This window comes from Pempheris klunzingeri, chromosome 7 (genome assembly GCF_042242105.1).
Source record: "Pempheris klunzingeri isolate RE-2024b chromosome 7, fPemKlu1.hap1, whole genome shotgun sequence".
Classification (NCBI taxonomy): Eukaryota; Metazoa; Chordata; class Actinopteri; order Acropomatiformes; family Pempheridae; genus Pempheris; species Pempheris klunzingeri.
Window position 1 is genome coordinate 23,382,892 of NC_092018.1, and position 16,468 is coordinate 23,399,359.

Below are 16,468 nucleotides of genomic sequence, written 5' to 3' on the forward strand. Positions count from 1 at the left end.
ATGAGCGCTGATCTGGAGCGCGTTTCACTCAACACATCGGTGAACTCGGCCGGCTCGGGCGGCCGTGCGCTCTCGGCGAACGTCCGGCGGCTCCACAACGCTCTCAACCTGCTGCTCAGTGACTTGGAGAGAGAGCAGTTTATCCACTGTCTCAATGTGTACCACGCCAAGCGCAACGTCTTCGACCTGGTCCAAACTCTCAAAGTGATTCTCAACACGCCCGGCAAACGACAGCTGCTGCCCATGCTGCGCCTGGTCATCCCGCGGTCCGACCAGCTGCTCTTCGACCAGTACACGTCCGAGGGACTCTACCTCAAGTCAGACCTGGTCCCCAGCAACGGCAGCACGGAGGGCTTCGGAGACGAGGCCGACTCAACTCTGCAGAAATATGTCAGTTCGGTCCAGGAGCAGCCCCTCACCACGGGCTGTCCGGACGGCTTCAACGCTGCCGCGGAGATCTCGGCCAGGAGGACCCCGCCGTTCTTCGACGGTCCCTTTGGAGAAGTGCGCCAAGTCACTCTGACGCGCTCCAGGAGCCACGAGGGTCTGGGTTTCAGCATCCGCGGGGGGTCGGAGCACGGCGTGGGGATCTACGTGTCTCTAGTGGAGCCGGGCTCGTCGGCCGAGAGGGAAGGACTGAGGATCGGGGACCAGATCATGACCGTGAACGACATGATGTTTGATAGTGTCAGTCACATAGAGGCTGTGAAGGTAGGACTCTATGCATGTGTGCGCGTGCACCAGTGTGAGTGGCCTTCTGATAAGTTCTGAAACAACTTCAGGTTCATCTCCAATAACCGTGTTCCCGTGTGTAGGCTCTGAGTGTGTGTTCCAGACTGAAATAGTGTGCTTCAAGGCACACACAGAGAACATGCATTACTACAGAAGCACTGGGCCATGCAGCGCTGCCCTACAATACAGCAGTAGTTAGTGACAGTGCTGCTTCCAGTCCAGCTACTTCCTTTTTATTCATTCTTCTACACCACTTGACTGTGGCTTTATGCTTTGTGCCGCTGGCACAGCGAACCAAGAGGAATTAGGATGTTCATAAATAGATGGAGACGTTTTCTCCCTTTTTAAAAGGAAGAAAACAACAGCAAATGGTTTAAAGTATTTTCTTCTGAAGGGGTCCTTGGTGAGGTTTATTCCTAGGCAACAGCGTGGGAAGGTTTCATTTGATGAATTTGATTTAACTACTAATCTTAGAGGTTAACTTATATTCTAACCAGCATTCTTCATGTTGAGATGGGGCTGTGTGTACATGACATTAGAAATTAAAGAGTCAGTTCACCCAACCACAATTCTACCGCTGTGGTTCCTATCCATGCAGATAGTTTATGCTAGTCCTGACCTCTGCCTCCACCCCCATACAACAGAGGTGAACGGAAACTTTTCAGCGCAAACAGCAGGAATTTATTTGAAGCGACATATTTTTCCACAAACTACGTCCAGATTACTGTGAACAATCCACATAATATAATATATAGAACTTATACCACCAAAGATACACGTGTTCTGTGATTTGAAAGTACTGACCCTTTAAGAGTAAAAAGTAAAGGCTTTCTGTTGCTAAGATTCCGTACAGTTTGTGCATAATAAACATGGACTGGTGGAACCGTGGCACACAACAGCTGTGTCACTGTTACCGTGACACTTGGCCAGTATAGCCTGTAAATGTCAAATGGGTGTGTATGGATGAGGCAACAAGGGAAAGGAGGACTCTAATTCAGGCAATTGGTACAGGCAGGAACAGTTCAGTGATTGTTTTGGAAAAGTGATGATGTATAAGCTTCCAGGCAATACGGACAGGCAGAGGCATTTGCAGATGAGACTATAGGTTCAGGTACAGGTGTAGTGGCTGGAATGCAAAGGCACCAAACCACACCCATGGGCTGGTATAAATACTGACAGATTACATATGCCTTGCATGGCGGCGATTGACAGATCCATAATGTAACCACGGAGAGCGGTTACATTATGGATCTGATTTCATTTAAGAGGGAATCCCATGAATCAGAAAACTCTTGTTGTGCTGCGTTCATGAATGTTCCCACCGTATGACTTCGATTCTTCTGCTTGATTCAACTGAAACATGACGTGAGAGGGAAAAGCAGAACAGAACAGAATAGATGAGGCAAAGGCCTCGAGGCAGCAAAATAAATGTGTTTGTTGCCTGGTTTAAAAACACCTGTCATCGTGTACTATTCTAGTGTCCTAGAAATTCATTCATTTGCCACATGCATGTGGACTGTCTGCCTGCTGAACTTTTGTCTATAATCGTGCGAGCTTTTCTCCTCGAGTCAAACTCTTAATACGCTCAACCGCATCTACAGCAATTTCCAAACAGAAACGGCACTTTTCCTGGAGGCTGAAGGGCTCAGACCTCAGGTGACATCTTATTTAAGAGCAGATCGAGACTTTTTCACCCGCCTTTACGCAGCTTTATTGAATCAGTTCAGCATGAGAGCAAAATCCGACTGAACAGCTGTGTCAGTGGAGACAGGGGGGATGTGTTGCATCTTAATTTGGCGATCCCATAAACGAACAGGCAATCCTGAATATTTGGATATTTCTTAATTCTGTCAGCATCAAAAGTAGCAGTCAGGTTTAATAGATGTTTAGTAGATGTTTATAGAGGGGCAGACATTGCAGAGATCTTTTCTCTCTCTTTGTGAGAGCGAGTTGAATCGATGGATCAATCTGTCCGTGGTTTAAGTAGGCTCCACTACTCCAGTCAGGATGTAGTTAGTCTAGCTAAAAGCATAAAGACATGAAGCAAGAGGAAACAGCCTGCCTGGCTCTGTCTACATTTCAAAAATACACCACCACAAAAGCTCACGAATAAACACGCTTGTTAAATTTATATGTAAAGTGAAAAGTAAAAATGCCAGTTTGGGTTTTAAGGAGTTATGTGCTAGAACTGATTCCTCATGAACAACAGTTGGGTACAAGTGTCTGTGTGCAGCTTCTTGAGGTTTCCAGGTTTGTTACTGTTTACTTGTGCACAGACCAAAAGCAAAGCCTGTGCTCACGCAGAAAATATATACTGCTATCATTTTCCACTGTGAGCTGGACAGACAGCAAAAACTATGTGTGTGTATGTGGTGCCAATTAGAACTAGTCATGTTGTTGGACTTTGTTTTAGAATGAGGTGACAGCCTCGCTACTCCCGTGGGCTACACGCAGCGAGATGCTTCATCCTCGGCATCATTAACATTAAAATAAACACGAATGGAAGAAATCGTGGAATTTAATTTTATTGGTTTATTTTAAGGATCCAGCAAAGTGAGCTGCAAAATAATGCGGGCAAGCGTTAAATTACTATGCAGCACTCCATGACATCCATACTGTGACAGAGGACAGACAAATTGTGCTACAATAATTAGAGAGAGACCGAGAGAGAGTGGATGACAGGCAGACACTGCATACTTAAAGCATAGATCAGCTGACTGTTAATAAGTATATAATAAAAACATTTATTAACTTTAGCAAGGCATTGTTATTTTTTTAGACCTGGTATAGAGCAAGTGCAAGAAGCATAGCGACTGTCACTACGTGGGTTGTTGACTGCGAATAGATATATAATAAAGAATGTATTAATCTAGATTAAGCTTAGTAAAGGCTTAACAATGAAATAAGTTGGTAAGTAAGTTGGTAAGACTCAATAAATCAGTTTGTAATGCTATTATAAACCATTAAAAAAAACTAATAAGGCTTTAATTAACATTCATCTTATCAGTCTATAAAAAGTTACCAGGTGCTTATAAATGTCTCATAATCCATCAGTCAACGTGTTTATGATGCTATTATTAGCACATCTGCGCTGCATTACATTGCTGTGAGGGTTTAGTTAGATGCCAGGTGGTTGGTTACCACAGGTTTTGATCTTTGTGCAGGCGCGACGGTACGAAATCCAGCGACCTCACTGGGATGACAGCTCTGTTGACCAGCTATTGTTATAGAGGTGATCCCTTAAAACCTCAAATTGCTGTACTGCTTGTAAATAAATGAGGTAAAATGTGTTAGTTAGCCTTAGAGGCCTTGGTAGGTCTATTTTTGAACTTTGGACGTTCTCTAAGCTGAGGAAGGAGCCAATAATGTGCAGTGAGCTGGTCATAATTGTAAAACAAACCCCAACAAGGTCGTTTACTGATGTGAAAATAACTGTATTGCTTCAACTATCAGAACTGCGTCCATAGCAGCGGTCTGCTATACATATCAATGATCTGCTAGAAAGAAATAACAGACCATAGAAGGCCGTAATTGACCTATCAGAATTGAATATTTAACAAAGCTGTGTAATAAGGCTAGGCTAATGACTCTTATCACACAGACATGAGATTGATATTGATCTTCTCATCTCACTCTAAGAAAGAAAGCAAATACTTACCAAAATGTGGAGACGCACCTCTACACCCATTCAGTTGATACATAATCTATGTGCTTACTGCATATCCATACTTAGAGTTTTCCAGGGACGACTGTGCTGTTTCATCATTAGACCGCATTAACATTCAGAGGCATGTGAAAGCAGCTAATATTTCCAGCTCCCGCTAATAGCTGGGGCTCTTCCTTTGTCCACATCCCGCTCTCACGATGAGCTGAGCAATTCATCACAGCTTTTGATGAAGCTGCTAACATTTAAGGCCTGCTGCACCAAGATGTGACTTCAAAGCTGATTATCAGCAGGGTGGTAAAGGCCAGGAAGGTACAGTGCATACACACAGAGGACCTCATTTGTGAAAATAAGTGTGTTTAGTCTAGATTTAGTCTGGTAAGGAGTGTTGTGGAGTAGTACACTTACAGGAAATGAATGAGTTGTCTTGCCCTGAACACAGTTAGGAACAAGTTATTAGAAGTAACCTATTAGAATATTTTCATGTTATTGGAAAATGAGGGTTAAAAAGGTATTGTTTGAGAGGAAATTTTCCTTTTTTAACAAACTAGGTTCCCATTGATGAGATGTGGGTATAATAACAGTATAGTTTTACAGGAACCCAAATGGTCAGACAGTCAAAGTGGTTATGAAGTTGAAGGGGCTATGTTTGGCTGCCCCTGTACCCCACAGTAAACACTTCTAAACAAATTCCCACTTAAACCGTAGTACCTAAATTATCTACATCACTCAATTGGAAGTAAAATGCCACTGTAGATATCTACTGCATTATAAACTTTGAATTGGGCTTACCACATGTCATGGTGAGATCTGCAGATGTGCTGCTGCTAATAGTACAAATACATGTGGATACAGCTGTTGCCAGTTGTCATATCCATACACTAGATGAGTGATATTATTGTGAATTAGTGTGGTCAGAATATCAGATATTACAAACTCCACATTCATCATACTACACGCATGCATGTATGTAAAATTCACTTATTCAACCCCACCCCCAACCCCCCTGTCAGATACAGAGATTATTTTACTGAAAGCAAAATAGATCTGGTATGGTGAAAAATTCATCTGTTCTCCTCCTCCTCCTCCTCCTCCTCAATCCATTCAGGAAGGAGCTCACTCATAGCTCAGGAGCAAACACACTTCCAAACATGATGCTATTTATATACGAGCAGGCACAAGGGCAAAGACCTTTATCTAGATCCCTCACGAGAGCCAAAGCTGATATAAATCTCCGAAGGAAAGCACGGAAGCAAAGTGACACAAGAGCAGCGATGCCAAAATCCATGAAGGTGAGAAGTACTTTTATCATAGTTGTGTTTTATATTATTTGATTAGATGCCGAAAACAGAATCAGCAGCACAGGGCTAAATCTGTAAGACCATAGGGCCAAACTCCTGGATGAACAGGGGAAGAACATGTCCTTCCACATTTCCATATTTGCCACCTGCACTCACCCATCAGTGTGCACAGTCCTCGCTGTGACCAGGATGATGATCCAAACACTTTACAGTTTGGCTCTTGCTACCGTTCCTCCAAGGGATTACTTGAAGCATTTGTTGACGTAAACATCAATCCCATTTCCCACGAATTCGTTCCTGTGCAACTATGCAGCATTAAAATGTATAATGGTATTTTGGACCCTTTAAATTTTCGGTTCACCCAAATCACAAAAAGTCCTTATATTCCTATTAGTAGCCATGGAGACTGAGTTGATTCTGTACCAATTTCTAATCAGGCAACCTTTATAAAAGCTTTATTAGCCATACACTTGTGTTTTTTCCAGTACTTTTAACCCAACATCAGTGACACACGATGATACAGCCGTTGTGGAGCATTTGAACAGCTCTGGAAAAAACTGGCACTATTCAAAGATCAAGAATGAACTTTTATGTTCAATTAACCGTTTACAAATCGGATTTTGGACCCAATTTACTGCGGTCCTTTTTCAGATGGTCTAACAGACCTTAAAGATGTTTTCCTGATGAATTAAAGAGGTAAAAAGATTAAGTATGAGTAATGCAGGAGGAGAAAAAAAAGACACCAGCCAGCAGGAACGTTCACAATCTAATAACTCCCTAACTGTCATCACAGGTTCAGAGGGTGACGTTTATAAAAATATATTTTTGTCATATTTCCTGAAACTTTAACTATATCCTGACATCCTGAGGAGTCTCTAGTGTCAGTCACTGCTCATGCACACACTGCACAGCCCCCCTCCCCCCACACAAGGTCTCAATCAGTCAATTTTGAGTGCAACTGTAAATCCATAAAGCAGGCAGGGGTTCACACGGGCGTAAACACGGGGGGGGGGGGGGGGGGGGGGTTAGTGCAGGGCAGGAGGGGCTGACAGGGGTAGTAGTTTGAACTTCTCTATCAGTCTCTGTTTTTTCATAATGTTAGTTAGTTCGTTTTTATGGAAACAACTAAGTGCAAGACCACACATGTATTAATGTATGTAGTATTATATGATTTATGTAAATGATCTATCACAATGACGTGACAAAGACAGAATCCTTTGAGTCAGGCCGGGAAGGCAGTGGGATGCAGGCGGAGCTACGACCGCAGGCTTTTATGTCCACTTTAGTGTGTGGCCATTCACAGTTCGTTTGAGGCCTTTCATCAACAGTGTGGTGCCTGCTGTAATATACTGCTTTACCGAGGTGTTGCTCTCACTATGTTCAGTGTGGTCAGAGATCCGCCTGAGGCTTCATTATCAATCTACCTGTCACTGTATGCTCTGTTTCCCTCTCTCTGAGCCATCACCTTGACCTGACTGGCCACTCTTGTGTAAACTTGTCCTGTTCGCCTCTCAGACCTCCGACTCTCTCTTCCTGTCTCTCTCGCATCGTTTCTTTGTTGCCTCTCTCTTCCATCCTTCTCTCTGTCCCTGGTGAGAGTTGTGTATGTTTTTAGAAACTCTGACTGAATATTAAACCTTGCGCACTATTTGTGGGGCATTTCAGAGATGTTTGCTTTACAGAGAAAGCATCGATCTGTCCCTATTTATGTTCGTGTGAAATTAAGATTCTAGGAGCTAAGGCTCACTGTGTGCTGTGTCTCCAGCTAAAGTAGTTGAGTAGCTGAGTAATCAGCAAAGCAAAGCATCATGGAGTCCAGTTTTAAGGCGTATTTTTAATACACTTTTAGATCATGATTGTTTATTTATAGGCTCTTCACGAGGTCAAAGATTTTAGTCATCGGATGCACAAATTTTAAGCATTTCAATCGGCATGACGTGTTGCAACAAGTGGACGTGCTGCTAGCTGGAGCTAACCAGCTAATGAGAATACCGGCCATCAAGACGCAACCAACCAAAGCCCAGTTTCCACACTGGGTCCACTTGCCGGGCCCCTGGAAGGAAGAATCTCCACGCTCCACCGATTCCAGGAGGCTCAAAATTTCATGGATCAACTTCGGCCCAGCACAAACCGATTTATCCAGCGCCCGAGAGACTGCTACTAATAATGAGTCTGCACTCACACCAAGAAGGTGGAGCACTTCACACCGGTTCTTAAATCCCTTCACTAGCTTCCAGTGTGCCAAAGGATAGATTTTAAAATCCTATTACTTGCTTACAAAGCAATAAAGGGTCTTGGACCCAAATACATAACTGACTTACTAATAAGGTCTGAGGCGTCCAGACCCCTCAGGTCACCTGGTGCAGGTCTACTCAGGGTTCCCAGAATCAGAACCAAGCAAAGTGAAGCAGCTTCTTGTTTCTATGCTCCCCACCTATGGAACAAGCTTCCTGAATACCTAAGGTCTGCAAGACTATGTTGTATTTAAATCAGGCCTTAAAACATTGCTGTTTACTGTGGCTTTCCAATAATAGCGCTACATAACTTTCTTTTAATTTGGAACTATTTATCCACATGCTTTAATTGGCTTTTAATGCGTCTTCTCTTAAGCTTTCACTATTCATTTGCTTTTATTATCTTTTACATGCAATTTAATTTAATGAATTTGTCTCTGTTTCTTGTGTTTTATGTCCATGTTAAGCACTTTGAATTGCCTTGTGTCTGAAAGGTGCTATATAGATACATTTGGCTTGGCTTGCCTTATGTTGAAGAAGTACTGATCATATTGCAGATAGAGTTCATGGAGATGGAGAATCCAAAGCACAGATTCTAAAATTAGTTTGGCTTTTTAGAGAGGCAGTCTTTAAGGACCAAGTGAGAATGTGTTTAGTCTGAAGTTGGGCTTTATTCACACGTTTGACATGTTTTCTTTATAGAATATGAAAATGATTATTATTCATGAGCTTTTATTTAGCTGTAAAGGCTTTGCCTCAGCTCATCGTTGTAAACACTATCAGCAGTGGTGTGACACTGAAGACTAGACCCTCAGAATAAAAGCCAGACAAGGTTTGAGGTCACGCTCGGTTTGAACAAAACAGCTGAGATGTAGACCCTGACCCTTTTCATTTTATTCAATGGTACAAAGACAATTTTTACATGTGACCCATTTTCATAGAATGCATGTCTAGACGACGTGAGCAATTAATTTCCAACCACATGCTGTTTTACCTGTGTACATTTTAGGGGAAAAAACTATAAAATATAACCAATTAGATGATTCGATCTGCGAAAATGTACAAATGCCAGTTTATTTTTCAGTTCAAAAAATTGATTACTTTTACGCCTCGAACAGAGACACACTCAATATAACCCTCTGTACAGGTCGACAAGTAAACTAAAGCTGCTTGGTTAAGGTTGGAGACAGATCATGGGGTCGTGTTTAAAAGAACCAACATTTACTGATAATGCTTCAATATTGTGAAAAGAAGAAATATTTTCTTACAGCCTAAGAGTGAGATGTTTGGATGGATATCAGTGTCTGTCTGCTATGTCTGTGTGCTAAGTACAGAGCTGGAGTCAGGCTATGGTCAGCACAAAGCCAGATAGCAGGCGGAGATAGTTAGCCTGTCCAATTTCAGAAATACTCCACTACTCAACTCATCTCAACAAATTCCCAGAGTACTGACATGAGTGCACCAGAAGGGGTGAGCAGACCAATGATGTATAACGACCAATAAGAATCGATACTACTGTCTGGTCTTAAGTCTGGTTTTCAGCATCAATAGTAGCATCGATATCAATTGTGGGATGGTTTTATGGCTTTAATGTTAATATCCTTCTTTTTCCATAATGCTGGGCTATTAACTTATACTGCATCTGTTTATCACTCAATAGATAATGTTCCCTCCACTTCAAGTCATAACTATGACTGATTATGAATCAAATAAACATGAATCATGCCAGCTGAAGTGTATTGAAGTTAGTTAAACCCAAATTGACTGGATGCAATCCTTTCTTCCGCAGATTTTATTTCTTACATGAAACAGAGTGACGCGGATACAATATAGTTAACATAGCATGGCACAGTTACGGTAGGGCACATGATGCGTCGGCTGGACTGTATTTGCAGTTTGCATCAAACACATGTAATTCTCCCTGTGGAGTCTACAAGGAATCTTTCCTCCAGTGCTCTGTTGACCTTATCACTCTACCTCCACAGCGCATGCACTGTCTTGTGGGATTTGCTGTCATCAATTTGAATAGAAGTTTGTCAGAGCAGCATTGCCCTGGCACAGGTACAATGCAGCAGAACAGCCGTGCTTAATGGCCGCTGTTGTGTCACGCTAATCCTATTGTGGTAATCAGGTTGTCTGGCAGACACACAGTGGTATAGAGATTTCTGGGATTTCATCCTCGTTAAATGTCTCCCCACAGCTTTGATGAGTAGGCAGGGGCCTCCTGGATGCCGTCCTTGAGATGCATAGATGAAGAGACATTTTGTAAGAAATGTTAGGGGGAGGAGAACTGGGGAATTACAGCTTTTAACGAAATGACAGATATCAGTCAGTACAGTGTCATCCTCATGAATAATAATGAATGGCTGTCTTTCCATAAGTCCAAAAAAATACAGGACGACCTGACCTTAAATTGTATTATCTTTAAAGCAGCTATAAAACATTATATATATATATATATATATATATATGAGCTGAATCTGCAGCTCCCCATGGCTTAACAGACCTTTATTTATTTACGTTCACATAGTGTCTCAGCTGCAACATGCAGCTGTTTTCACAGAAAAGACTCTCCACTGTACACACAGCAAACAGACGGTTAGAGACTAGCTGGTGAACATGCTCGAGCGTTTAGCTGCTAAAAAGCAAGATATTTCACTCAGGAACTTATAGAGATCAACAGCAGAGCTGAAAGAGACAATACTTGACTTACATTCATCTGCCGATATAAACACGACTGCAAATGAATGCTGGTGTTGCTCTGTGTCTGCTAAATGTGTAAAGGAGCATCTGTTAACTAGTTCACCATATCAACTTCAAAAGTGAAGACAAGGCATGAATCGCTTCTTTAAATTGTTACCTTTTGTGCTTTAAATTATGACTTGATGTCAATGCAGCCATATATCCAACCATTTTCCTGGTTTCTAATCAAATATTTCAGCATCAGATGATGGTATAAAGCTAATGATGTAAATGCTATTTCAGATGCCATTAGCCACGTTTGTGGTGTGGTTTCAGCTATGTTAGCCCACCCTTTGGTCCAGATTGAGACATCTCAAGACATTTCCAACCCCAATGGGACTTTATTCTTTGTTGTTAAATATAGATTTAAAGAAATTGTGTTTTGAAAGTGTAAGCCCTGACAAGCCGTCATGGTTCATCCTGGTCAGACTATACTATTAACTAATTAACTAAAAGGCATATTTTGTGTTCAGATTGATGCAATATTTTGGTGTCAGCCTCTAGAATCAAGCGTATTTGAATATGATATTTCGAAGCAGTGTGCTGTATGTGTAACTGTGACTACGGTTAGATTTTATTTTTAAACAATGACTACTAGTGTGTGGAGAAATAACATTACATAATCCCAACCAAACGATTCCAGTAGCACATCAGGCCTTCAGCACGCTCCAAAAAAAGCAACTCTCCCTCAGATTGCTCCATGCCACATGGAGGAGGAGGAAGTATTTTGGTAGGTGAGGTTACCCTCTGCTGTCAGTTTGATAAGGCCAACACGTTGTGGCCGCTTATTAGAACAAACCTTGTTGACTGCTCGGTTCCGTTGGCTGTTTTCCCTATCAAAAATCCACTGCTGGATGCTGCTGTTGTCAAGTGTCCTTGAACGCAGCTCTCTATTTTTCAAAGCGCATATTCTAGATAACAGGCACCAGTGTGTGGGAGAGGCCGATGGGTATCAGCTCCCTGATGTGGAGGAGCAGCCTGACACATACTGTAGCTACAGTGGATCAGAGAGCAGAACAGCTGTGACAGTATTGTGTGTGTGTGTGTGTGTGTGTGTGTGAGAGGGAGAGACAGTAGATGTGTGTATTGTGTGTATGTGCAAGTGTGTCCACCTGTTTGTGTATGTATAGTGAGTGTTTGCATTTGTATATGCATGTGTGTGGGCTATGTGCCATTCTAAGTGTGTACATATACATGAATGTTGATATCAGCCTCTGTTGTGTGTGTGTAGGCGCTTCCACATGTACAGTATATAACAGTACATGCCTTCTTGTTCCCTGTGGGAAGAGGATTTGATTGTGCTTAAATCAGTCAGATGTATACATGCAATCTGATGTCACATCCAACACATCAACATCAACATTTCACGCACATAACAGCCTCAAGAACCATACCTGTGTTTTGTTTAAATCGAGAATTGAATTGAGATCCAAATTCAGGCAGAAGGGTACAGGATTCATGCTGAGATTAGTTTCGTGGCTAGAAAGAAAGAGAGCCCAGGATCCATCAAGGGCAGATCTTTCCGTAGTGAATGCTGCTCATTGGTCACTGCTACTTTTCATATATATCATTCATTCACACAGTAAACAAGCACTGTGTACTATTAGCATCAAGTATCATTAGGAGAAGTGGAGGAAAGGTTTTGTGATGTTGTCTAATGTGGTGATAAAGACAATCCAAATGAGTTGAGAGCACAAGTGAACAAAAGAAAGAGAAACAAAACTTAATTTGCCTTTCATTCATCACGGTTACGTACTAGAATAAATAAATACCAACAACAAATTGAATCCCCTTCTCACTTGCTTTTCATTTAATTTAATTCATTCCATTATTTGATTAATTACCATCTGCAGTGGCAGAAGTGTGCAAAAGAGACTTTTTTCTTCCAGAGCTTGGTATCTGTGGTACCATGCTTCCCAAACTATGACGGCAAATGTGGACAACTGCCTCCTCAACCCTAATAAAACAAAAGCTGATCACAAATGATGTAATGATTTATACATTGTGTAACTTTTAGATACATCCATGTGTATCATTTCTTGCCCTTGCTTAAATGGTAATCAGAAATACAGCCTAGTAGTGAATGAAGAATTTGGGGTAAATGCCAGAAACCAACAGTGTTACTTGTCAGTGTTGACATCCAGCAAGCACAGAAATGACAAAATGGCTGGATGTGGAGAAACCAGCTGAACAGAAACCTGCATATTGTTAGAATCTTGTACACAGGGCTCAAAACCAGGTTTCGACTTGAAAAAAAGGATGTTAGTGCACATGTGCCAATCATTGAGGCTGTGTTGAAAGATGGTTTAAGGATGATTCTGGTTCATTACAACTTGTTACCACAATCAATAGAAATGATCATGGTAATGTGTTACGAAAAGCTCGACAACTGACAAGTACACAGAGGAGAATATGTTCACATATTATATGCAGATGTACACATACCTGCATGCACTCTTGTTTGTGTATATCTTGCATGCATGCTCATGTGTGTATGCAGGAATGTGTGTGTGTTTGTGTTTGAGGGAGAGAGAGAGAGTGAGCTAGAGAGGGAGAGAGAGGAATCAGGTGCAGTAAGTGTGATAGATGGACAAATAAATGAAAGCTGCTGGCACAGGAGATTTGAGGTGACAGTCAATTTAAGTCACTATATTTCCTCTGCGCACACACACACACACACACACACTCAGCTGAAAAGAAAAATAAAACAAAAGCATGGAAAGACTTTAAAGCCTTGGACTATATTGCTATTGGACACACACACAAACATACAAATAAACACATGCACACACAATTACATAACCTTTGTTAACCTATATCTATTTGTGATTGTCAATATGCTTACAGTCAGACAGTATACAGCTGTCAGCTGTCAGAGCACATTGTTTGCTTCTCTGTGTGCTCCTGTACAGTAAATTGTCTGATTCTCCACGCACACACCATCTTATTATGTGAGGCTAATGCACCATGGGACACATCACTGCATGACTCACGCGTACTTTCATGATGGCTGAGAAAGGGAGGATGAGAGACAGAACAAGAGAGGGAATGAACAGCGCTGGAAATACAACAACTTTTCAGCACATTGTGCATCTGTGGGAATGCTTGTAGCTTACGGATTTATTAGCATGACGTACATGACAATACATTTAGATTTGCTTTAATTAACAAATAAATCCAAGACATTCGACAAATGTTGTCAAAATGTAGGTGCAGTGTGGAGGTATGTTCTGACCATAAACAGCTATCTTAACACTAGTGACTGCGCACAGGAGGTTGCGTTCTCGTTGAGAAGCTGGCAGCATCTCACACCCTCCTCCCTTTGAGCAAAACCAAATATCTTCTGAATGCAGACTTCCCACTGACTAGCCAGCCAAATGAGAAGACTCAGCAAGGTTCCATTCATGATCCATGCTAAGCTCTATTTGTAGCCAGAACGGCACTCTCAGAGCGCAGACCTCCACCAATGATCAACCACTATATGTACAGTACTGCGGAAAGGTTTTAGCACCTGTTTGGTATAACTGGTTAATCATAGACTATGATCCTACAAAATCCCTGACTTTGTGCAAGTGTATCTAGAATTGATGCTGTTTTGAAGGCAAAGGGAGGTCACACCAAATATTGATTTGATTTAGATTTTTCTTCTGTTCACTCATTTTGCATTTTGAAAATCGATAAAAAGGGCTGAGGTCTGGATGAATAGCAAACTCGCACAGTTTTCTTAATATTGGGAGTTGGATGTGAGTTTTTAAACAGTGCTGCCATAGACTGTCTTGCTAACAGCTGGATAGAAAAAGACTACATGTTCTCTATGTCCCAGACGCATACAAACATATAAAATTCCACGTCCTATGATTAGAACATGAGGTCATACTGTGTATTTCCAGTAAGTCAGAAGAAGCTGGTTTATAGTGGGCTGTTTTTTCTCCAGGTTATTGTCAGGAAAGGATCAGCGTAGAGATCAGTGACACTCAAGATGATTTGGGCTATTTTGGACCGTACTTTCATCTTTAGACAGAGCACAGAATAAACTGGCAGTGACTTCAGCATACACCATGCTCAGAGGCTGGAGTAGTGATTCAGTCACGATGAAGGGTCCTCTTCCATTGTGACTGAGTGACCAGCACTGACGTCTGCACTGGGCTCTTGTCCCACGCATCACCTCTCTTCCAGTGTAAAAAAAAAAACCCTCCACCACCTATATCACAGCAACAATTCCATCCCTCCTTCCCTCTCCTCATCCACCCACCCATCCTTCCCCACGCAAAACCCGCTAAGAGCTCCTCTTCCACCCACTCCATCCCAGATTGAGCACAGAGGGGATGCATATTTAGCCCAAATCACACTTGAGTGTCACTCGTCTCTGCCAGTTACGGCGTTGGTCTTTGCCTCTCTCTAGCTCTGCATGGCTCTGAGCTTGCAGAAACATCGGACCCAGAATAGAAAGCAGCTAGTCCAGCCTCAACCTCTAATTCACTGTTGTGATCCAACTCTGAATAAAGTCAATGGACCCGCCTGCGGAGACTTTCTTTGTCATGCAGCATTTCCTCTCATTTGTTAGTGAAGCTCTAGTTACGGACTACCATTGCTCCCTCTAGTTTATCTGGGTCGTTGTTGTCTGTTGAGTAGCCTGATGCTTTAAAATTTCATCAGGGTTTTAATTGGGCAGAAGAGATACTTTGTGCCGGTTACATCTTTACCATGTGCTATCCGAGATGATGAGTTGCTGCGTTTGCCACCGCATTGTAAAAATGCTGTGGTGCTAAAGCAGGTATGTAATAGTTATATAAGAGTCACTTCTCTGAGTACAACCACTATAAGTGATAATCCATGATATGGCCATAGCAATAAATCACTTTACTGCTTATCAGACATAAGAAATACATAAGAAGATAAACTGGAATAAGCTGCTGTGTCTTTCCAAAGTTGAACTTGGGTGGGCTGTGTCCAATGTTGAGTAGTAGCCGCAGTTTTTCAGAAACAAAGCATAAAATGATTTCAACTGACAGCCATAAGATAAATCTCTAAATTCATTGAATAGTCCGTCAGACTCCTTTGTGTCTTTTTTGTGTTCTCAAAACAAATATTACATTCACACCCACTTCACTCTGTGATTAGCCGGATATATGGATGTTATTTGATTTCTGATGTGATCAGACAACACACATGAAATATACCTGTGAAGATTTAAATCCAAAATCTTTTAACAATTCCTGCTAAATTTGTACTTCAGTGTTCATTCTCATTTCACAATAAGTCCATGGTGCCTGAGGAAAGTGTCTTTCATCTTCCAGATTATTTCAGGTGGTTTTCGGCGGGGGGTGGCTGTGGCTCAGTGGTAGAGTGGGTCGTCCCTCAATCAGTCCTATGGGTCAACATGTCGAAGCGTCCTTGGGCAAGACACTGAACCCCAACTTGCTCCTGAAGCAGCTTCAGTGTGTGAATGAGTATGAAAGAATAGTCTGCTCCAAATTACATTCCTCCTGTATGAATGATGGGTGAATGAGGATGTGATGTAAAAGTGATTTGAGTAGTTGAAATAACTAGAAAGGAGCTCTACAAATACATTTACAGACCATTTACAAACCTGAAATCTTCCCAACAGCACTTTACTAACCTTCTCTGCTACTAAGCCCATTTGTATTTGCACACGCTCTTCTGTTTGGCTGAATTGACAACCCTGTGAACAGTCAGAGAAGTATATGTGGCTCCTGCTGATTCTTCTATATTTCACACTCTGCACTGAGACGATAAAGCCAACAGTTAAACTATCTATAATTACTTCCTCCCTG

The 16,468-nt window shown here is 41.9% G+C and overlaps 1 protein-coding gene across 1 annotated transcript in view; it reads left to right on the forward strand.

Moving 5' to 3' along the window:
- Positions 1-16,468, forward strand: part of whrnb (whirlin b) — a 62,314-nt gene continuing 45,846 nt past the window's right edge. The window contains exon 1 of the mRNA XM_070834370.1: positions 1-711. Within this exon, the coding sequence (XP_070690471.1) occupies positions 1-711 (711 nt within the window). The remainder of the gene's footprint in view (positions 712-16,468) is intronic.